At 43.2% G+C, this 25,471-nt stretch overlaps 1 protein-coding gene across 3 annotated transcripts in view; it reads left to right on the top strand.

The window, feature by feature from the left end:
• Nucleotides 1-25,471, top strand: part of SPAG16 (sperm associated antigen 16) — a 695,820-nt gene that overhangs the window by 330,668 nt on the left and 339,681 nt on the right. For all 3 annotated transcript variants that reach the window (XM_033946736.1, XM_033946735.1, XM_033946737.1), the window contains exon 13: nucleotides 23,796-23,922. In XM_033946736.1, the coding sequence (XP_033802627.1) occupies nucleotides 23,796-23,922 (127 nt within the window). The remainder of the gene's footprint in view (nucleotides 1-23,795; nucleotides 23,923-25,471) is intronic.

The raw sequence follows: 25,471 nt of genomic DNA, 5'->3' as shown, positions 1-25,471 counted from the left end.
ATGAGCTTTCACCCTTGTTTGGAAACAGTGATATTATTCTGAGAAGCTGAAAACATTGAATATGATCTCATTATTTCTGATCTAGCACTTTCTATACCAACATTTGCATATCAGATGGATTTTCAAAGTGAAACTCTGCTAAGAGTTGACTTTTGAAAATGAGTTTTCAGTCCCATGGGTACAAAGTACTTGTGGGACTACAGAATCCACAGAGAGGCTTGTTATTGCCTTTCTTATTAGAATGAATACTTAGTAAATGCTTACCTGCAAATGAGTAGTGACTTTGCTTTCCAAAATAATTCATTTATATTGATGTTTTGTCCTATTGGACTTGACACCCGTGGAAGAAGTAAAAATTCCCCCATCCTCCATCCTTGAAGATGCAATGTTTAGTGATTTTTTTTTGTGACACAGCAAGCCTTCTTTATGAAAATAGTTTAATTTACATGGTAATATATACACTATGTGATCCTTTAAAACAGCAAACACAAGAAGATTCAATTGCCTTATCTTGCAATTTATTTCTATTGGGACTGTATAAATAAGCACTTTTAGTATATATCTCCTAGAAGTATAAGCAATAGCAGACAGTTCAATGCACATTAAGGACAAATGATATAGAATGGACTATATCTTAAAGAAGCAATAAAACAATAGGGCCCATGCTAAGGAAACAATAACACAATAGGATGTACATTAAGGAAGCAATAGTGCAAAAGGATGTACTTTAAGAAAGCATTAACAGAATACAATGGATATTAAGGAAGCAATAACACACAAAGCAGTATGCATTCTTGGAGTATTAAAGCATAGTAGTGTTTTTATGAGAGGGTGTGAGGAAGCAATAGCATATTTGGAGGTGTTCGTTTTAGAGGACAATTTTCAAAGCTAGGGTAAAATGGTGAGATATTTGTAAGGGTAGAGCTTAAAAAGGTACATGTTTTTCTTTATTTTAGAAAAGTTGTCATTCAGTAAATAAGTTCAGGGGTGTGTAGGTACTTTTCTCTTTTGTGATTTTTCAAAGTAAAAATACATGGGTTCGAACAATCACTTTTAAGACTGATAAAAATTGCCTGAAGACTGAAGATATACCAAACATCTGAGAATGTCCCTCTAAGTAACAACATATTTGAGCATGCATTAAGAAAACAATATAGTATGTGTATTATAGAATAGTGTATATTATGGAAGTAATTCTACATGTTTTTGATTTCAGAAACAAAGTAATAGCATAATAGGTTGTGTATTAGAACCGAGATATGCTCTTTTATTAAAAAATGCGCTAAGGGCCAGATTCTATAAACAACGCCTAAATTGGCAGCCACCTACAAAAACTGTGCCAGCCGCATGCCAATCACGCTTAGGCACCATTTAAAGAATTGTGGCTAATGGCACTTGTTACAAAACTTGTAATGTAGGCCTACATTGCAAATACCTAAGTTCTTCTGAGAATCATGTCTAACAGCGCCTAAGGTTATCTCCGTCCCTAACCATGCCTATTTTGGCCTTAGGTGCCGCTAGGCACCTGCTTAGATGTGATTACAACACCTACCTTTGTAAGTGTCTACCAGCACCTAAACCTAAAGAAGAAATGGCTTAACATCGTGAAATGAGGATTTAACCTGTGATAATTAAATACAGAAAAGAAGAAACAGACACTGCGGTAGCTTCAAAGAGTAAAATAATTTAGAGCGCTGGAGAAGCCTCAACCCTGAGGAAGTGTAAATGAAACACGATCGTGTTGGGAGAGACACTCCAATTAAAAAGTCCAAAATTCTAAACAGATAAGTCACTTTGATATTTGGAATTGATTAATATACAGTGAAAGTGAATAAAAGTAATATAAAGTAAAATTAATTAAATTAAAAGGGAAAACTGATCCAATTACAAGAGCGACTCATACAAAGAATGTATGAACACAAACTCTGGAGAGCCAGCTGAGGATGTATAAAACAAATTTTTATAAGATTTAACAGTGTTGGGGGTTTATTGTGACAAGCTTATATAACATGGAGTTAATGCAGAATTACATAAGTACTGCCTCCAAAGTTCAATGTTAACCAGTACTACAAGATAGTCTCAATATTAACACTTCCCTTCAGTGCCCTTCATGCAGTCCAGCAACCTCCTCCCGATCACCACAGTCCGGGCATCTCCCTTCCCCTCATTTTTTCATTTTTCTGTCTCCGAGCAGCAGCCTGAGTCTTTTCTCAGGTTTTCAGGATATCCACAATGAACATGCATGAGAGAGATTTGCATACCAAGAAGGCAGTGCAGGCAATAACCCGGTTGCGTCAGAGAAGAAGCTTCCACCCACACACACGCGACTGCAGGGCAGCACAGGCAGGCTTCGCCGGCTTCAGTTTCTTTTCTAAAGCGCTGTGAAGATAAGGGAGAGGGAGGGAGGGAGATAGATTTGGCTGGAGTGAGGGAAAGGGCCACAAGCGCGATCGGTGACCATGCGCCTTCCCTCCCTTAAGTTTCTTTACGCCGTGAAGGTAAGGGGGAGGGAGGGAGATTCTCGGGCCACTGAAGGGCAGTGAGGTGGCGAGAGGGAAGGGTGGATGCTGCAGGGATGGGGATGGGGCGATGAAGGGGTCAGCGGGGATGGGGCAGTGAAGGAGACGGTGGTCCGATGACGGGTACAGGTTTTTTCCCCGTGTCATTCTCTAGTTTCCGAGTCAGTGATGATATCAAACCTCATTGATTATGCCAGAAGTCTATCATCTGAAAAGTTAGAGGCAGCTGATATTAATGAAGAGCTGAATACTGACAAAGATGCACCTGTTGTGCATTCCTTCAGTGATGGTGAGATTGCTGAAATAGTGTTAAACAAAGAAAAGTTTGAGGATAGTAATGATGATGAAGATCTTGTGAACACTGGAGAAAAAAACCTCTAGAGATGATATGGTGAAAATGTGTGACCAGTTAATTGCTGGCATGGAACAACTTGCATTTATCAGTGAGTATGAGATTATGACAGTCTACTCAATCCAAAGAGAGACTACTGAAACAAAAACCTTTGTTAATTAGACAGATGACACTGGAAGAAGTCTTTAAAGAGAATGCCACTGTTCCTGCACCATCATCAGATAGCCGAATACAAACAGAAGATGATGCTTATTTGATATTTTTGGTTAAGAAAGACCACCTATGTCTAAAGACTATGGCCCTCTTTTACTAAGCTATGGTAGAGGTTTCTACTGCTACCTGGGGCACTAAATGCTTCAACGCTCATAGGAATTATATGAGCGTTGGAGCATTTAGCGCTCTGGGTCACGGTAGAAACCTCTACCGCTTTTTAGTAAAAAAAAGTATGTGTGTGTGGGAGGTATGTTTGGAACAAGTTTGTGTTTGAGACTCTTTTCCTAGTAATGTACACTCTTTCGGCCTCTTTTTACAAAGTTGTGATAGCAGCTTTTTAAAAGGGGCTCTTTGTGAATAGTGCGACTCTTTTCTCAGTTGTGCACACACTCTTTCCATAAACAACATGTTGCTTGTTCAACTGTTGTCAATGTTGGAAAAATGTTGGGATGTGCACTCCTATATTTTATTTTATATCTGTCCCTCATGAAAATTTGAGGCAGGGACATGTCAGCCAGTGCAGGCATATGACAGACTGAAAGCACTTTGGTGAACAAGTATGTTTTTTGAAGTGCTTGAAGTGTTTAGTGTTTGTCTTATTTTGAAATTTTTTAAAAAAAAGTTTGGTGGTGATTTTATGGCCTTATGGCAGTGGCTTGCCAGGGGCTGGGGGGGGGGTGTGGACCACCCCGGATGCATGCCCTGGGGGGTGCACAGCTGGCTGGGTCCGGATTAGAGAATGACACGGTAACAAAATTCATCACCGTCCCCGTCCTCGCGGATAACCGCGGGAAACCATCTTCATGTCATTCTTTAAGGAGAGAGGGAAGAATCAGAATATGAATCGCCACAACCACTGACCCTCAAGCTTTGCTTTGAAGAATGCTAATGTAGAAGGACTGAGGTTGAAATAGACATAAAAAAATGACATGGGATTATGTCCCGCGGTTATCCGCGGGGACGGGAACAGTGATTAATTTTGTCACCGTGTCATTCTCTAGTCCGGATCCATCCACCCTACTCTTCAATGGGACCTGCACCTCAGCGTGGCTGCCTTATTTATTCTGGAGCAGAGTTGACAGTTGTGCTGAAGTGCAGGAAGGTCCCGCGATGACTGTGTCTCCCGACTCTGCTCCAGAAGAAGTAAATGATGTTGGAGGGGGTAGACCGGTAGCCGGGACCTTGCCGCAACTCCCTGCATCTGCCGGTCCACCCCATCCGACATCATGTACTTCTTCCTGAGCAGAGCCGGCAGTTGCAGTCATTGTGGGACTTGAGAAAAAAGAGCATAGAAGGGCGGTGGAGGAAGAGAAAGGGAGCAGTGTGGTATGGAATGGTGGCAGAGGGAGAGAAAGGGGGCAGATGCTGATGGAATTGATGTGCAGGGAAAGGGGAGGGTGGGGGGAAGGGAGAGGAGAGAGTGAAATGCCAGACCATGGGGGTGTGGGAAAGGGAAGGGAAGAAGAGAAGAGGAGAGAGATGCCAGACCATTGGAGGAGGGAAGTGAAGAAGATAGATGCCAGACTAAGGGGGTTGAAGGGAGAGATGGAAGGGGGAGGCATACAGTTTCCGGAAGGGGCATAGGAGAGAAGATGCCATATAGAAGGGGGAGAGAGAGGCTGGACAGTGGATGAAAGGGGACATGCATTGCTGTTTCTGTGGAGTTGCATTGTATGCAGAGTCCAGCTTCTTGGTGGTTTAATTTAACCTTTGTCTGTGTATTTCTATTTTATCCCCCCTTTTACAAAACTGTAGAGTGCTTTTTAGTGGTGGTAATAGCTCTGATGCTCAGAATTCTATGAGCATTTGAGCTGTTACTACTGTGGCTAAAAACCACACTACAGTTTTGTAAAAGGGGGAGGGGTTAGTTTGTGACTATATATTCCATACTAGGCGAAGGTGTGTTCGAAAGACACAGTTTTCTGTTAGGATTGACTGTGCAAGATTGATCTGTACTAGTCTGGTTTTGTTTAGTTTTACAATGGGTGTATTGAGGTACTGCTCACTGCAGTATGTAAGATGCTGCCTTTTCCTGGTCTGGCGTGTGGATTGTTACTAAAAATCGTTTTTCATACAGATGGGGGGAGGGTGAAAAAATGATGGGCCACGGGTATCACATATGCTAGGTATGCCACTGCCTTATGATCTGTCTTTCTCTGACTTAACATTACTATTCTAAAAACAGAAAAATTCCAAAAACTGAATTATGCCTGGTCCCAAGGATTTCAGATAAAGGATCTTGTACCTGTACTTTAAAATTTTTTTGGCACTGGAAGACTTTAGTGAGCTGAGTATTGTTTTTTTGTACAGATTTTACATTGCCAATTAGGTTGTTATAGCAACCTCCTACCCAATTACTAATTACTTCCATTTTATAGCCATAGCTGAATCTTGTCATCTTGATTACAAATCTCAGCAATTAAACTATGAAATATGATAACTCACATAAGAAAACTTATATAATTAAGCCTTACAAAGGGGTCCTTTTACTAAACAGCAGTAAGCACTAGTGCACGCATACCACACGATAAAAGGGCTTACCAGGGGGCATGCACTGGCATATCATGGTAAATTTGTCTTTTGCATGCGTACACCATGTGCTAAAAACAAATTCCCAATTCTTCTTGGGATGTGGATGTGGCAGCGCTAATCAGTTATTGCATGAGGCATTGAAACATGCTAATTGATTAGTGCGGGGTTAGCATGTAGGTCCTTACTGCCTACAAAATAGGAAGTATGGGCTCATGCATTAACTTTTTTTAATGGCTGCCTGACAATAGCAAAATTAGCACGTGAGTACACCATAAGAGGCAAGTTAGATGTCTAAAACCAACCAACTAGTCCAAGTAGACAGATGTTCCAACCAAAGTACTAGAAACATACCATAAATATCAGGATGTATCCAGAAAAAGTCCCAACTTGGATCCAAGTTTTGACAATGATATCGCCTTCTTCATGGGATAACATGTAACTAAACAAATTATATAAAATAATGAAACGCATGAAAACAAACCACATATTAAAATGAACAACTCAGTGGAATGCATTAAATATTATAGGACAAACAAAATGCATTAAACTTTTGTACAAAATAAAATCTTAGTAATCTTAGTGCATGAATGGACCAGTACCGTAAATGGGTGGCAAATGAAAGACAAAAAATACGAGTAAAAGAAAACAGTGAGTGACGCCAACTTATTAACCTTCTAGATATGTAGTATTTGTTAAACATAAACTGAAATAGATGTATATAAAAATGCACGATGGTGACAGAGATACTTGATAGGAAACGAAGGATAAGAAAAAACGCCTACCTTTGGCAAAAAGAGGCTAAAAGTATAATTCTGTATAAAAGAAGGGAGATACCAGATAATGATCAACAACCTATAAAAGGAGATAAAATGCTAAATATTTTTACATAAAAGGGGTAGAAAGGACAGCCAAAGGCTTACCGTATCAGCGTCTTCAGAAACTGAGGGCTCCTTTTACTAAGCTGCCCTAGCGGTTATAACGCATGCGCTAGATGCTAATGCCACCATTGAGCTGGCGTTATTTTTTGGCACAAAGCGGGGGTTAGCGTGCGAATTGTAGCACGCGCTAAAAACGCTAGCGCACCTTAGTAAAAGGAGCCCTGAATGTTCCAAAAGAAATGTACATGTGTGAATCCACTGAGGTGTTCATTTTAATGTAATGTGGTTTGTTTTTATGTTTCATATTTAATGTATTCTATTTTCATTTTTTATGTTGTAAGTTTTTATTTTGTATAATTATTTTAGCTACTTGTCCCCTGAAGAAGGCAATATCATTGCCGAAACTCAGATCCAGGTTGGGACTTTTTCTGGATACATCCTGATATACACCTATATGTTCAAGTACTTTGGTTAGAACATTTGTCTATTTGGACTAGTTTTATGAGAAATATAACTGTTGGTTGATTTTAGACATCTTGCTTGCATCTTTTGTTGTACTGTAATATATATGAGGCAAGATTCCTTCTTTTTTTTTCTCCTAAAATTAGGATGTGGTCATTAATTCAGAAAATGGGAAAATGTGTCATTACCCAGCTGCTGCACAAGTGGTCTTAGTGTGTAGGAAACACATGTGTAAGCAACACACAGGAAAGATACACATAAGTGGTGCACATTATAATGCCACTTTTGCTATGGCTTTAGTAAAAGGCCCCTAAAGTTATTATCTTTTTCAAGATAAATTGTATTTAGAAAGGAGATGCACTAGCTATGACCTATCTCTTATCTCCATTTTAGATCATGTATGATGAAAGTGAATTATAGCTACTTAGAGATTTTGGATTCAATATTCAAAATGATTTAACTGGCAAGAAAAAGGCTCCAGGCCAATTAAATTGCTTGTGTGAGGATGTCCACTGCCCACTACTTATGAGGAATTCAGAAAACGTCTAAAAACTCAACTGTTCCTAAAGTATCTAGACAACTGACCCACTCATCTTCTTTCTCCTCCATAGTGATTCCTCTGTCCTATTAATCTCTTTTTCCTCAACAACGCATTTCCGGTCCTATTAACTCTCTTCTTCCCCCCTCTTAAATTCAATCAATTTGTACCTCGCTTAATCTATTGTAAATCGCATAGAATTTAACGGTATTGCAGTATATAAACTGTTATTATTATTATTATTATTATTATATTCAATAGCCCTTAACTGTTAGTGCCACTGAATATCACCTGAGAGCTATTTTGTGAGTGGTCTGAGGGAGGAGTTGGCACTTATACAGTAAAGTGCCAATATTCATCACTAAGCCACCTAACTTCATTGACCAAATTGGATGTCATAAAATTTAGTCCTATCTTTATGCAGTGCTGAATATCAGTGCTAGTGCCTGGACATGACCTGACATTGAATATCCTGGAATAATGCTGGAAGTGGCTAAAAAATTGCTCACTGCCACCATCCCAATATCTACCGTATTTTCTCGCATATAACGCGTGCGTTATACGTGGTTTTTACGTACTGCGCATACCCTCGCACGTTATACGCGTGAGCGCGTTGTACAAAATTTTTTTTACATAGTCCCCCCCCGACGTCTGATTCACCCCCCGCAGGACCGCTCGCACTCCCACCCCGAAGGACCGCTCGCACGCACTCCCACCCGCACCCGCACCCCCACAGCCTCCCGACCCCCCCCCCCCCATCATGTAGAAGCTCCTACCGGTGTCCTGCTGCTTCCTCTTGGCGGTCCCGACACCCGACACGATCGGGGCAAGAGGGAGCTCAAGCCCTCCTGCCCCAGCCAACCGCGGCACACCCGACATGATCGGGGCAAGAGGGAGCTCAAGCCCTCTTGCCCCAGCCAACCGCGGCACCCCCGACACGATCGGGGCAAGAGGGAGCTCAAGCCCTCTTGCTCCCCCCCGACTCCCCGACACGATCGGGGCAAAAGGGAGCCCAAGCCCTCCTGCCCTCGACGCAAACCCCCCCTCCCCCCTACTGGTGGGGCCTAAGGCGCCTGGGCCAATAAGAATAGGCCCGGGAGCCTTAGGTCCCACCTGGGGGCGGGGCCTGAGGCACATGGGCCCAACCCGACCATGTGCCCAAGGCCCCGCCCCCAGGAGGAACCTAAGGCTCCCGGGCCTATTCTGATTGGCCCAGGTGCCTTAGGCCCCACCAGTAGGTGGAGCTTTGGGATGGATGGGCCAATCCGGCCTCATTCCGTCGTTGGCTGCCTGCCGGACAGGCGAGTTTGACTCCCGTCTGTCCGGCCAACTACACAAAGGTACGGGGAAGGGGGGTGGGGGTTTCGTGGGGGTCGGCCAGGGGGGTCGTGGGTCGGCTGGAGGGGGCGGTCGGAGGTTCTTGGGGGGGGCGGTCGTTGGGGGGAGGGGGGTTTGCGTCGAGGGCAGGAGGGCCTGAGATCCCTCCTGCCCGTAATGTAGTGCGGGGTGGGGGTAGGGGGTCGCCGCGGCCAGGAGGGTTTGGGCTCCCTCCTGGCCCGAACAACTAGCGGGGGGGGGTCGTCAGGGCCAGGAGGACTTGGGCTCCCTCCTGGCCCGATATTGTCGGGAAGTTGGGGAGTCGGCGGGGCAAGAGGGCTTGGGCTCCCTTTTGCCCCGATCGTGTCGGGGAGTTGGGAGGGCAAGGGGGCTTGAGCTCCCTCTTGCCCCGATTGTGTCGGGGGTGCTGCGGTTGGCTGTGGCAAGAGGGCTTGAGCTCCCTCTTGCCCCGATCGTGTCGGGTGTGCCGCGGTTGGCTGGGGCAAGAGGGCTTGAGCTCCCTCTTGCCCCGATCGTGTCGGGGAATCGGGGGGGCAAGAGGGCTTGAGCTCCCTCTTGCCCGATCGTGTCGGGGGTGCCGCGGTTGGCTGGGGCAAGAGGGCTTGAGCTCCCTCTTACCCCGATCGTGTCGGGGGTGCCGCGGTTGGCTGGGGCAAGAGGGCTTGAGTTCTCTTTTGCCCCGATCGTGTCGGGGAGTCGGGACCGCCAAGAGGAAGCAGCAGGACACCGGTAGGAGCTTCTACATGATGGGGGGGTCGAGAGCCTGTGGGGGTGCAAGCGGTCCTTCAGGGTGGGGGTGCGGGTGCGGGTGGGAGTGCGTGCGATCGGTCATTCGGGGTGCGGGTGCATGCGAGCGGTCCTTCGTGGTGGGGGTGCGTGCGGTCCTGTGGGTGGAGGGGTGAGTCGGACGTCGGGGGGGGCATCAGGCTTTCAGGGTGGGGACAGGACTTCAAGGGAGAGAGGAGAGTCGGGGCGGGCGAAAGGAGAGTCGGGGTGGCCAGAGGAGAGTCGGGGCGGGCGAAAGGAGAGTCGGGCGGCGACAGGAGAGTCGGGCAGCATGCGCGGTATACGGGTGTGCGCGGTATATAAAAATTTCTGTACATAGATTTGTGTTTTTCGCGCACTATACCCGTGTGCGCGTTTTACACGGGTGCGCGTTATCTACGTGAAAATACGTTACTCCTTTGGTTGGTTGTTTTGCTTGTTATGACTTAACTCATATAAGTTTGAGATTTGTAGGACCTACTGTATATACTGTAATATAAAATGAGATTTTTGGGACAAAAATAGGCCCCAAAATGGGGATCTTGTCTTATATTTGGGTCAGTGTCCACCCGCTCCCCCCCCCAGACTTGTTGCAGGCTTCTGCCGGCCTGATATATGACCTGGTGGGCCGGGACAGGAGTGATCCCTCCTGTCTCCTATCCCGGATGACTGACAATTTTTTTTTTACTTTCCTCCCGCCTCCCCCCAAGTACCTTTTTGAATTTCTGGTGGTCCAACGTTGTACCGGGTAGGAACGACCTTTCAGTGCTCCTACCCCACGCTGAGCCCCTCTGAATGGCTGCTGTGAGTTCTTGTGGTCCAGCGGTATACCAGGCAGGAGTGAGCTTTTTGTGCTCCTGCCCGGGGCTGAGTTGCTCACTGAATGTCTGCCACCATAATGTTCTCGTGGAACTTGTGAGAACTGGGAGCAGCTCAGCGCCGAGCAGGAGTGCAAAAAGCTCAATTCTGCCCAGTGCTCCGCTGGATCACCAGGGATTCAAAAAGGTACACGGGGGAGGCGGGAGGAAGGTAAAAAAAACTGTCAGAGTCGGCCGGGACAGGAGACAAGAGGGATCCTTCCTGTCCTGTCCTACCGCTGGACTACCAGGTCAATACGGCAGGTTCGGTAGAGGCCTTCAGGACATCGTGAGAGAGGGTGGTACAGGGCAGAGAGGTGAGACAGGGTGCAGAACCTGGCAGGGAGGGAGGGGTGACAGGGTGGGACCCTGGCAGGGCAGAGAGTGAGATTGGTTGGGTGCAGAGCCTGGAAGGACACATACACACACATGGCTTGTATTCAAGTCAACCTTTTTTCCTCCCCTTTTGGAGGAAAAGGGTACCTCAACTTATATTCTGATCAACTTAAATTCGACAATATACAGTATATCAAAATTTGTCATTATTATTTATAAAAGTAACTGTCATTTCCTTGCTTGCTTTATACAATTTTATTATGTAGAAGTTAAAAAAATATTTATTTAGTATGGATTAAGTAGCTTCATAATACACCAGTTCTTTCAAAACTGTATTAGCCTCCAGAAAAATTTTCTCAGCTCTACTGGCCTGCATCTGAGCTCCAGTGTAGTTAATAAGAAAAGCTGTAGGAGCTGTTTGAGCTGTCTAGCGTTTTGTGGATCAGAACAAAAATCAAATCCATAATTTCCTTTGTTGACAGCCCCCTAAAGAGAATATTGTAAGCAATTCCATTTAGCACAGTTAAGAGCTACTCAGCAGTCTTTCTCTGACCAGCTATATTCAACAGCACTGAATCCTTATATTATTGTTATATCAGTCAGAATTGTAATAGCATGGAATATTGTTTGAAATTTACAGTTGTGGCTGGGGGTGAGCCTGATAGTGTGAGTCAAGCCCCTATTCCCAACACACACACCTGACCAAGTGAATTATTAAAGTTGGTAGAGAGTGAGGTACTGTGGAAAAATAATGTTCACCAGTCATAATGCATGTCAGGAACAAAAACTCTTTTATTCTTGGTCAAAGGATGTTCACAACCAAATTCTGATACAGTACTACTTAGGCTCACTATTTTGGTATCAGTCAAACAACAGTGCATCACATGAAAAGGTTAAAAAAAACCCACTTCAAAAACAAAAAACTCCTTTTCCTTACTTCTACTTCAACTATTTCACAGCTTAATCTGGGAATATGGTCTTTGTCTGGGAATATGGTCTTAGACCAACACCATTTAAACCATTGCCTCTCTGGACCTCCTTAAGTTCATTGCCCCAACTCATAGGCTTTTATTTCTGGGTAACTTCAGCAATTATTAAAAAAGGGATGGTTAACAAGACTAAGAATGTTATAATGAATGGACATATGAATGGACAATAGTGATTGTTGGTGGAATGTCACTATTTTGTTGGATACTTAGGGTTCCTTTTATGAAAGTGCGCTAAGCGTTTTAGCGCACACACCAAATTAGCGTGCGCTAGCTGAAAATCTACCGCCTTTTCAAAGAGGCGGTAGCGGCTAGCGCACGTGGCAATTTAGCGTGCGCTATTCCGCACGTTAAGGCCCAAGCACAGATTTGTAAAGGAGCTCTTAGGGCTCCTTTTACAAAGGTGCGCTAAGCGGTTTAGTGCGCACTAACCACGTGCTAAACGCTAATGTGTAATGTTAGTCTATGGATGCATTAGCGGTTAGCGCACGCATATATTTAGCGCTTGCTAAAACGCATAGTGCATCTTTGTAAAACAGGTGGTTAATCACTTGGATATGGGGATTTCACGCTAAGCTGGTTGATAAGGAAGATCGAGACCAGCGGAGGACCAAACTATTTGTTATATATGAACATCAACTAACAGATAAGTGAATTTGTTTCATTCCAGAATAAGGTTTTTTTTTTTTTCAATTTTTCCATAAAAAGTTTTGTTAATCTTCTTAAAATTCACTTTTTAAAATTTTTGATCATATATAAACATTTCTTTAAACGGATAGAGGATTAATGAGAACAAGAGTGGAGCAGTGATGGTTCTTTTTCATTGGTCTTAATATCGACTTGACTGTTGTGTTGGGGCACTGAGCACACTCGCATTATTAAAATAAAAAGTTTTTAAAATAATACTTTAATATATTCAATATATTGAATGAAAAAATTTTAAAAAAGTGAATTATATAAGCACTAGGACCCTCTTTTACAAAGGCACGCTAAGCATGTTAGCGTGGATTTAGCGCATGCTAAATCAATGTCTGTTCTAACCGCTAATGCGTCCATATGATAACATGCACATGTTAGCATTTTGCACATGCTAATATTTAGCACACGCTAAAAAGCTTAGCGCACCTTTATAAAAGAGGGGGTAAGTTATTGTTGAAATACGTTGTGAGTGCTTTTTGTAATATAGCCACAAGTTCCTGAGTATCTGTTTCAGAAATATGTATTTCTTTCTTTTCTACTTTTCTGGCAGATAGCAGTGCTATTTTCAAGTAGAACCCCTGTTAATGCCATACAAGTCTCCCAAAATTTCCCTCCTGTTTTACTAAGGTGCGCTTTACATTTTAGCATGCGCTGAAATTATGCACGCGCTAACCACTAATGCGTCCATAGACTAACATGCACGTGTTAGCGTTTAGCACGCTAAAACACATAGCGCAGCTTTGTAAAAGGAGTCCATAGTGGCGTCTCAGCTTGTTAGCAGGGACCTCTTTCGCTTTGTTTAGGTTGTTCGTATCTCCTTTGAATATGTGATACTTCCCCCAATACCGTGGATTTGAGTGATGCATTTCTTTAGAAATGTTTAGAAAATCCTATTTATTGTGCAAGTGTTGCTCGATGTGGTTTACATTAAGAATTTGCACAGTATATTAATTATTTAATTTTTTTTGAAAGATTTGATAAGTAATGCATGACTGCAGACTGATGAGTAATTCATTCCATAAAGTAGTAAATACTGTAGAAAAGAGCAAGAACAGAAGACGACTCCTTGGCAGAACACATTTAAACGATGGAAAAGACAGCTTATAAGCAGTAGAAGATCTACGGCCACTTTGCCATGGCAGACCTGTACAACTGAGTCACCTAATTGTCCATAAAATATTTTAAAAACTAGACAGGCACATTTGAATCTGATTCTTGACTGAATAGGAAGCCAATGTAATGATCTCAAGATGAGCATGGCATATTCAAATTTAATTTTGTTAACAATCAACCGAGCTGCTGTATTCTGTATCAGTTGTAGACATTTTAAATTACCTTTACTAATACTACAATAAACTGAATTACAATGCTCCAGCTGAGCTAATACAGTTGACTGAACAATCATGGCAAAATGATGTTGATAAAATAGGGCTCGTACCAACTTCAGGTGACGTAAGCTTAGAAAATATTGTCTAACTAGATTATTTATCTGTTGCCGAAAAGATAACATAGAATCTAGTGTAATACCCACTCAATATTCTTTATGATTCTTCTGAAGCTTTGGTCTTTCTTCCCTGAAGCTTAAGTCTTCGAAGCTATAGATCCTCTCTCTTTTCTAGCTGAAACAGAATGCATATCTTCTTGAGTGGTAGAGTTTCTACTTTAGTACTTTTCTTCTTCTAGATGTGCCATATTCTGGAAATAGTAAGCCAAAGTTTCCAGACATCAAATTGTATTTCCTTTTTCTTTTCAAAGATTTGAATCACTTCTGTTCTTCAGTTCTGCAAACTCTGTCACCATGACTCTTAAAAGTTTTTTTCTGTTAGTCCATTACACCTTAGTAGTATAATGGGTACACCTCATGTCAAAATGATTGACAGCTGTCAAAGATAAAGATCAACCAATCAGTGTTCACTTCCGGGTTAAGCCATGCCCACTCTCTGCCCACACCCCAACTCTCCACCCACACCACACTTACTTTTGCCTAAGCTCTGCCCATGCCTCGCCCACTCCCAGCTGCATATGTCTATCTAGACCAGTGGTTCCCAAACCTGTCCTGGGGGACCCCCAGCCAGTCAGGTTTTCAAGATATCCCTAATGAATATGCATGAGAGAGATTTGCATATAATGGAAGTGACAGGTATGCAAATCTCTCTCATGCATATTCATTAGGGATATCTTGAAAACCTGACTGGCTGGGGGTCCCCCAGGACAGATTTGGGAACCACTGATCTAGACAGTCTTTAGAGCGACAACACATCTTGCATTTAGGACATCTCTGCTGTACACCGACATTCTTCAAACACGTCTGTATCAAACAAAGACGACACCATAATGTACAGGAGTGGTTGTGACTAAAAGGCTTCTGGCAAAAAGTACAGAAGTTATGCTCCCCGTAGAATTTTTTTGAGATCGGTTATGCCGTAGAAATAGTCATCGAGTAGCAACAAGGAAACAGTTTTAGGATTCACGGGTTGATCTGATGTTTAAAGCAACTCTACGAGTTTGTATAAAACACAACTCTTATATTTAAACTAAACTAAACTAAGCCTTAGGTTTATATACCGCATCTTCTCCACTGAAGTGGAGCTCAACACGGTTTACAGAGTTTAAAAAATATGGGAAGAGAGAAGAGAAAGAGTTTACAAAGCATAAAAAGAGGGGATGTAATCAGGAGAAGAGATTATTATATGCTAGAGAAAAGCCAGGTTTTCAGTTATTTTCGAAATAGTTGGAGGGAGTCCAGGTTCCACAGCGGGACAATGAGGTCGTTCCAGAGGCCGGTGATTTTGGAGAGGAGGGATCTACCCAGTTTACCTGCGTGGAGGATGCCGTGTAGAGAGGAGAAGGATAGTTTATGTCTGTGGGCAGATCTGGTGGTAGTTGGTGTCGGGGCGAGGAAGGATAGAGGGATTAGGGGCGGAAGGATGCCGTGAATGATCTTGAAAGCCAGGCAAGAGCATTTGAAATGAATTCTGGAAAGTACTGGGAGCCAGTGAAGATTGGTAAGTAGAGGGGAGACGTGGTCAATTGTTGCTACATCATCGAGCATGACCATCCCAAATCATTATGTAGCTTTTCAGCACCTGTTAACAGCTCAGTATCTGCGAGTTTTACCGGAGACATAAGTGCTGTAAGACTACCGGCAAAACACAGGTTATTGCCTGTGTTATTCAAATCTATTAAATACATATTTTTTCTGTAAAATTTGGCTAAACAATATAGATTTAACACCCTACGGGCCCCACCACCCTTGTTTCTTATTACAAGTGCAACAACACGGAATAAATTACAGACCTGTATTTCTCTGTGACTTTGAAGGAGTTTAGCAACCTGGTCTAAGACATCATCAGCATCTAGCAATTCGGGATTTAATTTACCAGAAAGCAAGGAGTTGTGAAAAAGCGATGAATGTGGATGCATCTGTACATAGTCACCGGGCGAAACTCTGTTGCTAACTTCGTCCAGGATATGTTGAATAACTTGGCTTATGGCATTTTGAGCCTCAAGTAATGAAGTTATCCTGTCTAAATGAATGAAACAAAATTCTTCTGAATAAAGTACTCTATGAAACTTGTCCAGTTTACGATCCCATCTTTTCACAAACTGGACAAAGCTAATTGGTTCTGAATCTTCAGAAGGGCCTAATGCACCATTATTTGACCCATTCTCTATCACATTGTTGCTATCATAATAATTATCAATTTCATAACGCTCTCCATCTTCTGTGCAGGCCAGCTCTGAGACGCTTTCGCTGTGTGCCTTTTTTCCCGTTAGACTTTTCTGTCGGGTTCACGGTATCTGCTTGCGACTTTCTTACATTTTCTTGATCTACAATTTACAAAACAGCATCGTTGTTAATACACCTTTTTTTTTCCTTTGGGGATCTGACTGCCTACCATTTTCTTGATCAACAATTATAAAAGTAATGACATTTTCTTTTTACACTAGTCTCCTTACAAAACCAGAATACTTACTATTATCTTTCGGTTTCTGGTAAGCACCTTTGGACTCTGGTTCACCATCTAAGAAGCTTTCACTATGTGACCTTTTCCTGTTGGACTTTTCTGTTGGGTTCACAGTATCTGCTTGCGACTTTCTAACATTTTCCCGATCTACAATTTATAACATAGCATAACCGTTAATACACATTTTCTTCAGGGTTCTGACTGTGCTTAACATTTTCTTGATCAACAATTATAAAAGTATAAAAAATTTTCTTTTAACACTAGTCTCCTTACAAAAGCAGGATACCTACTATTTTGTTTATCTTTTGGCTTCCGGTAAGGAACCAGCTGTTGGTTAGAACTTGTTGCTGTAGAAGGTGCTGATTCTCCAGCCGTTTCTTGGTCTAATCATAACATATAAAGAATGTTTTGTAAATGCTGCTTTTAAAAAAAACAAACACTATACGTGCCAGAAAATACAACTGTTAACTTACTTTTTAACAATCTCTGTTGTCTTTTTCTGGTAAGAGATAGTTGATTTCTACATTCAGATTTTCACTACTGTTTTTAAATACAATAATAGATTCAGTGACAGAAAAATTGGAATTCCTAAAAATAAAAGAAAACCCCTTTCCTACTTACCATGTTAGCGGTTGATGTATCCGGGGGGGTATCCAGTGTAACATCCACAAAAACCAGAACGCTCATTGGTCTTGTCACGGCATATTTTTATACACTTACAACTCTCTACAGAATTTATCCATTCACAGAGGTTTTATTGTAAGAACATAAGAACATAAGTATTGCCGCTGCTGGGTCAGACCAGTGGTCCATCATGCCCAGCAGTCCACTCAAGCGATGGCCCTCAGGTCAAAGACCAGCGCCCTAACTGAGACCAGCCCTACCTGCCAGTGGCGTACCTAGGGTATGTGGCACCCGGGGCCCATCATTTTTTGACACCCCCACATCTATATGAAAAATATGATTTTTAGTAACAATCCACGTATCGCACAAGAATGTACCTAGGAAAAGGCAGCATCTTAAACACTGCAGTGAGCACTAGAACACCAACACATACATTGTAAAACTAAACAAGCCAGATCCCACACAGCCAATTGATCCTGTAGTCAATGCCAACTGAAAACTATGTTCTTTTCATGCACACAGAACAGAGATACACCCTCGCCCAATATGGAATAATCACAAACTAAAAATAGAAATATGTAGACAAAAGTTAAACTGAACCGCCAAGAAACCAGACCCTGGATATAATGCAACACCACAAAAACAGTAACACATGTCCTCTAATACAGTGCAAAATATAAAAACAGTAGATGTAAATTTGAAAAAACTGATACATAACAATCACCACTTTACAAATTAACAAATAAAAATAAAACAAATAATGAGAAATAAAAAAATACCATTTTATTGGACTAATCCCCGTAAGCTTGGTCCCCATCCACGCAAACCACCTGATTCCATCCACACAAGCCTTGAATTGTTTATATTAAAGTATAAAAAGAAACAATATTCTGTATAATTATCAATTTATAAATCAGCGTCTTCTCCCCACTCTCTCTTCCCCATTTCCCTTCAGCGTCCTCAGCCAACTCTCTCTCCACTTTCCTTCAGCGCACACACATAAAAACAAGCAAGTAATTTATATCATTTTCATTCTATTCATTCATAGAAATTAAAGTCTAAATAATGCCAGTCACATAACAAAACATGATTTTAGAAAAATAATTCCCTGCACAGTCAAGCCTGCAAGGATTACTAGATGTCTTTCAGCAGCTCCCCTCCCTCCCTCCCCCTTACCTTTGTGGCCAAGTCAAAATGATCTACCAACAATAAAATTTTAAAAACACAAAGCATGCTGTACGCAGAGAAAATGTTAATTATCATTTATATTCCGCGGGTTTTCGAAGAGGTCAAGGCAGATGACTTTATGCAATGTCACCTCAGTAACAACTATACAAAAATAGACAAATATTCCCCCTCCCTTTTTACTAAAACGCGTTAGCGGTTTTTAGCGCAGGGAGCTGCGCTGAATGCCCCACGCTCATCAACGTTCATAGGCTCCCTACGCTAAAAAACACTATTGCGGTTTAGTAAAAGGGGGCCATAGTGCAAAATATAGACAGCATATATAAATTCTCAAAGCAGACACATTTTGATCACTAAATTGAAAATAAAATCATTTTTCCTACCTTTGGTAATTTCATCAGTCTCTGGTTGCACTTTATTCTTCTGACTGTGCATCCAATATTTCTTCCCTTCTTTCAGCCTCCTGTATGCTTCCTCTCCTCCAGACCTCATTCCCTCCCCAAACTTTTTCTTTGTTTCACCCTGCCCCTTCTTTCTTTTTCTCTCTCTCCGTACCCCGTTTCTTTCTGTATGTCTGTTTTTTCTCTCTCCGTGCCCCATTTCTTTCTTTGTTTCACCCTACCCCCTTCTTTCTTTCTCTCTCCACACCCTCTTTCGTTCTGTATGTCTGTCTTTCTCTCTCCGTGCACCATTTTTCTTTGTTTCACCCTGCCCCCTTTCTTTCTTTCTGGCTTCCTGTCCCCCCTTTCTTTCTTTCTCCCTGCCCTCCCCTATGCCACCACCATTGGGAAAATGCTGCCACCGCCACTGGGGAATAGGCTGCCACTGCTGCCATAGGGAACAGGCCGGCATCAAGTTCTCCCTACTTCTCTTCCCCGCGGGGCCGACCAACTCTCGCCACCCGACGTCAATTCTAATGTCGGAGAGGATGTTCTAGGCCAGCCAGGCAGCGATTGGCTGGCCCAGAATGTCCTCTCCGATGTCAGAATTGACGCGAGTGGCGAGAGTTGGTCGGCCCCACAGGGAAAAGCAGGGAGAACTTGGCGCCGGCCTGTTCCCGATGGCGGCGGTGGCACTCAAGTGGCTAAAGAGCCGCAGTTTGCCGGCCTAGGGAGAACACTGGAGGGTGGCCAGCTGTGCACCCCCTTGGGACGTAAACCCGGGGCAGGGCGGGGCGGGGCGGACCACCCCCCCACCCTCCCCCACCTTGGTATGCCACTATCTGTACCTCACTCCCTCCCTATGACCAATAATTCTCCTTTCTTCTATTTCCCTCCCTTCCTCTCTCCCAAGTTCATGCCTTCTGTGTCCAAAAACACATTCCCTCCCCCACCTCAGCATCTCTTTCCCTCCCTTCCTCTCTCCCAAGTCCATGCCTTCTGTGTCCAAAAACTCATTCCCTCCCCCACCTCAGCATCTCTTTCCCTCCCTTCCTCTCTCCCAAGTCCATGCCTTCTGTGTCCAAAAACCCATTCCATCCCCCACCTCAGCATCTCTTTCCCTCCCTTCCTCTCTCCCAAGTTCATGCCTTGTGAGAGAACTTGTGTGTGTCCAAAACGCACTCCCTCCCCCCTTTTGTGTTCCGTGTTTGCCTCCCAGCCCATCTTTGCAACTTTCTCAGCAAAACGAAGCTCGAGCTGAGAGGCTTGTCTCCTGTTTCCTGCCTGCCCTGCCGCACACAAATAGCCGACCGGAAGTATTCTCCGACGTAAGCGCTGACGTCGGAGGGCAGGCTTTGCTTAAGCCCTCCCTCTGACGTCAGCGCTGACATTGGGGAACACTTCCGATCGGCTATATGTGAGCGGCAGGGCAGGTAGGAACAGAAGACGAGCTTCGCGGCTCGAGATGTATTTAACTCCGCAGGTCCCACGTCCAGCTCTCTCCTGTGCACCCCCTTGGGGCGTGCACCTGGGGCGGACTGCCCCCCCGCTCCCCTCCCCTAGGTACACCACTGCTACCTGCATACGTCTGTGTTCAGCAGGAACTTATCTAGCTTTGCCTTGAACCCCTGGAGGGTGTTTTCCCCTATGACAGACTCCGGAAGAACGTTCCAGCTCTCCACCACTCTCTGGGTGAAGAAGAACTTCCTTACGTTAGTACGGAATCTATCCCCTTTCAACTTTAGAGAGTGCCCTCTCGTTCTCCCTACCTTGGAGAGGGTAAACAACCTGTCCTTGTCTACTAAGTCTATCCCCTTCAGTACCATGAATGTTTCAATCATGTCCCCTCTTAATCTCCTCTGTTTGAGGGAGAAGAGGCCCAGTTTCTCTAATCTTTCGCTGTACGGCAGCTCCTCCAACCCTTTAACCATCTTAGTTGCTCTTCTCTGGACCCTTTCGAATAGTACCATGTCCGTGCTGTACGCAGTACTCCAGGTGAGGGCACACCATGGCCCGGTACAGCGGCATGATAACCTTCTCTGATCTGTTCATGATCCCCTTTTTAATCATTCCTAGCATTCTGTTCACACATTGCGCGGACGGCTTCATTGATTTGTCGATCAGAACTCCCAAGTCTCTTTCCTGGGAGGTCTCTCCAAGTACCGCCCCAGACATTCTGTATTCGTGCATGAGATTTTTGTTATCTACATGCATCACTTTACACTTATCCACGTTGAATCTTATTTGCCATGTTGATGTCCATTCCTCGAGCCTGATTATGTCACGTTGCAGATCTTCACAATCCTCCTGCGTCTTCACTACTCTGAATAACTTCGTATCATCCGCAAATTTAATTACCTCGCTCGTCGTACCTATGTCCAGATCATTTATAAAGATTTTGAAGAGCACGGGTCCAAGCACCGAGCCCTGCGGCACTCCACTGTGCAAGATCAGGGATGGGCCTTGGGCAGGCAGTACCAAAGGTTGAAATGCGGGAGTAGAAGAAGTAGGAAAAAGGGATGGGAGGCAGATGGAATCAGGAGGGAACAGGCAAAAGAAAGAAAGGCTAGGGGCACAGGACAAATAATCAGGGCTAGCACTGGCGGCCAGAGAAGTATAAGACAGGGGATTCATAATGTCATCAAGTGTAGCGGGAGGAATCGGACATAGCGGGCATTTCTGTTCAAGATGTGGGTTCCCGAGACAGGAACACTGCCTAACCACAGTTTCCTGTAAAGTGGGGGAAGGTGGGGACGGGGTGCATTGCTGTTGAATGGTTTCACAGATATCATCTAATGCCTGAGAGATAGTGGCCCATGTGACAGGAGAGTAACGACCAGTATGTGTTGTAAGAGTGCGATCTGCCTGCCATTGCACTTGGCATGCAAAGGTAGGTAGAGAGACAGATGGTGCAGGAGTATGCGCTGGGGAGAGCAAAGGGGCAGTTGACAGTGGCAGAGAGGGGTACAAACGGGAGGACTGAGATACTAGCAGCAAAAGTGGAGAAGCGTGAGAATAAGGGGGTGGGTCCAGTATAGTGGTATCAATGCAATCATGTAGCATAGGAACTGAGGCTGGGCGGGAGACTGCGGGAGCAGACAACACGGGAGAAATAAGCAATATATCCAACTACAAATTTGACGATTAACAAAATAATGAGTCTAAAAATAAAACTAATAAGGCCTTTACTAACTAATGTAAGAAAAGAAAGAATACTTACAAAATGAAGCAATGTGATCACAGAAGAACAGGTACCTGTGTAGTGAGTTGTTAGATGCTGATGCTATGTTAAAAGGAAAAGGGAAGGTTAAATATCATGAAAGTCAAAACCCTATCATTTGTATGACCCTGTCGTTGGTCTGAGCTAACAACTGACTGTCAATCCTAATCCTATAGACCCCATAACTTCTGTTAGTGCCAGCTAACAACGTACTGACAAACTAATTATACAATTCTGGGTGTTAGGACCAGCTAACATCGTACTGCCGAATGAAGCCAATGACACTTGTTAGCACCAGCTAACAATGTGCTATCAGACTAAACCTATAACTCATGTAGTTAGAAACAGCTAACAATAAATTGTTAAACTAAACTGATAACTCTTATTGTTAGCACCAGCTAACAATGTACCATCAAACTAAGCCTGTAACTCATATAGTTAGAACCAGCTAACAATAAACTATTAAACTAAAATGATAACTCTTATTGTTAGCACCAGCTAACAAATGGCTGTCAAATCTATAGGTCTCTTGTTAGACACCACTATCAAATGGCTGTTCTTCTGGCCGATCTGTAGTAAAGGAAGTAATGTTAAGGGGGTGAAACAAAACTATGTGCGCATCAAGATAGATCTGTAAAAAGCAGAATAAAAACAGTTAACAAACGCTGGCGCAAGCGGGGAGGCTATCTGAAAGGCAGACATAAAGCCTAAGGCTAGCGCAGTTCCCCATTTCACAGTCAGGAATGTCACCACTGAAAAGCCGCCTCGTTTACGGCCTTTCAATACCACTGGCTTCATGGAAACTCAATATGCTGTTATAATTAATATATATTTATTTTATTAACAATCAGTAACAAGTTACAAGAACAAATCTTTACAGCATATAGAGCTGACAGATAGTATGCCTCAAGCACTTGAGTATACCTGGATGTCTGTCCTGTTTTCATAATCACAAAGGCCGTCTCTTATACAATTCTTGACAGCTTGAGGCCACGTTGGCACATATCATATTGTTAGTTTTTATTGGTCACTTATAACTTCATTACATTTATCAGTTTATTAATTGGTTCATAATATCTGTGTCATACCATATGCATGTCTTGTTTACCAGAAAATCTATCTTTTCCCGCATATGCCGTTTTAATTATCATGTCAGCAATTTAAAACTATCGGCCAGTAAAAGCCTGTTTGTCACAAGGTATTCTTGCAAAATAATGTACTTTTATATTCTTGATCAAGACATGTTCTCATCCTTCTTAGATTCACTTCCCTGGCATTACAGCAGATGTGACACCAGTTGCCATGTAAAATAATAAGTTTCATTTCACTCGCTCATTTTTAGGATAAGTTTCGCTTGGCTTACTGATTTCAGCAAGCATAGATTGTGCAAAGGCTTGACAGTTTTAGTCAGAGCATTCTCAGCCATCTTAGGCCTTTAGTTGTGTTTATTGGCCTAATATGTTAGGGGATTTCAGGGGAGGCTCTTCACCTGTCACCTGTATAGGACTCTCACTCTCTCTCTCTCTCCTCCCTTCTCAAGCATGAACAGGAGTGGGCATGGTATGGGCGGGGCTTAAGCAAAAGTGTGCATGGTGTGGGCGGGGCATGGTTTAGGTAAAAGTGGGCAGAAAATGGGCGTGGTGTGGGCGGAGAGTGGGTATGGTGTAGGCAAATAGTGGGCATGGTTTAACCTGGAAAATAACACTGATTGGTCGATCCTTATCTTTGACAGCTGTCAATCATTTTGACATGAGTTGTACCTTTTATACTACTCACCTTGAGTGCAAACACTTCCCAGTAAGATTTTCAGATTTATATTTAAGTACACTTACCAAATTTTTAAATTTATGGAAACTGTCATAGTTTTCTGTTTTTTTCTATGTCAGATTTCTAAAGATAATCAGAGTGGTTCAGGAATGCTCAATGCCTATATTTTTTTCCAGTGAAAGATGTAGATACACCTTGCGTGGTCATGTGGATTCAGTCAACAGCATTGAATTTCTTCCGTTTTCAAATATCATCCTTACCAGCTCTGCAGACAAGACTCTGTCCATTTGGGATGCCAGAACGGTGAGGAGAAAACCAAATTGGGTCATTATATAATTGCATTTATTTGTTTCCATTTACACTCTAACTTTCCAATCATTATTGAAGGTAGATCACAAGGCAAAAAAATGTTTTAAAAAAAACCCCAAGCAAACCATAAAACAGCATCAAAAAGCATATAGCCCCAAACCCCTAACTCCTGACCCCTCACCACCCAGTAAGCCAGTCAGTTACTCCTCAGAGTAACCCACCTAGGTAACCAATGAGTCACTCCTCCAAACCAGTTAGGCCTCATCACCCAGTATTCTAGTCAGCCCTTTCTTGGCTAGTCCTCACCACTAAGGAAACCAATCAGCTACTCCCAACCCAACTGTCCTTCAGCGCTCATGAAATCTACCTCCCAGACAAGCTAGCTCTTATCACCCAGCAAGCCAGTCTGCTACCCCCAACCTTATCTCAGTGAACCAGTCAGCCATACCCCAAGCCCTTATCCCAGCAAGCTATTCATCCACCCCCTCAGACCCTACCCCAGCAAGATAATCATTTACTCCTACCCCCGAGGCCCTACCATAGTAAGCCAGTCAGTAACCCCACCCCCATGCTTTATCCCTACAAGCCAATCAGCCTGCCTGCTTTCCTCCCCCCCTTTTTTTTTTTTAGTGGGGTGTGCACTAGAGAAAGAAACTGGAATAAATTTGTCCCCGTCCCCACAGGAACTCAATTTTCCCGTCCTTTCCCCATAAGTTTTGTCGATGTCCCTGTCCCTGCCCCATTCCTGCAAGCTCTGCCTTAACCGCACAAGCCTCAGACACTTATGATTTTAAAGTGTTTGAGGCTTCTGCAGATGAGGATGGAACTTGTAGGAATGGGGCAGGGACAGGAAAAGAACTCGCGGGAACAGGACGGGAAAATGTGTCCCATGTCATTCTGTAGTGTGCACAAAAATAGCAGGATTCAACATGAAATTTCTAGTTGCTGTGGCAATATAATACTTGGGATTTGTAGACCCTTGTACGAAGATTTTGCAATTATTGTACAGTAAAAGCCAAAATTAACAAGTGATAATTGAAAAAAAAAAAACCTGTTAACTGATTGAGGCATTTCCGGCAAAAGAGAAAAGTCATATCAACTGTACAGCTGTAGGATGCAGTTCAGTTAATATGCTATGAGAACCTGCATATTAACGTTACAATGCAGTCCCTGTTCATTTTCTACCCCCAAATGGTATTTATTTATTTACTTGGATTAAGCTCACATCTTTCTCAGTAGAAGCTCAAAGTGAGTTACATTCACATAGATATACTAGGCATTTAATTGTCTCCAGAGAGTGTGCAATCTATAAGCAATGGAGAATTAAGGGTTGAATTCTATAAATGCCGTATAAAATTGTGCACTATTCTGTGATTCATATGTAACTAAATCGACTAATGAATCAATTAGCACAAATAATTGGGTGCTAACAATCAATTATTGGCATTAATTAGTAACAGTTTGGATTTGTGTACATATCTTGCTAGTATGCAATTCAAAATGGGGTGTGGCCATGGGAGGGGCATGTGTGGGTCAGGGGCAT

The sequence above is a fragment of the Geotrypetes seraphini genome, chromosome 5, assembly GCF_902459505.1.
Source record: "Geotrypetes seraphini chromosome 5, aGeoSer1.1, whole genome shotgun sequence".
Lineage (NCBI taxonomy): Eukaryota > Metazoa > Chordata > Amphibia > Gymnophiona > Dermophiidae > Geotrypetes > Geotrypetes seraphini.
This window is presented reverse-complemented; position numbering and strand designations above follow the sequence as displayed.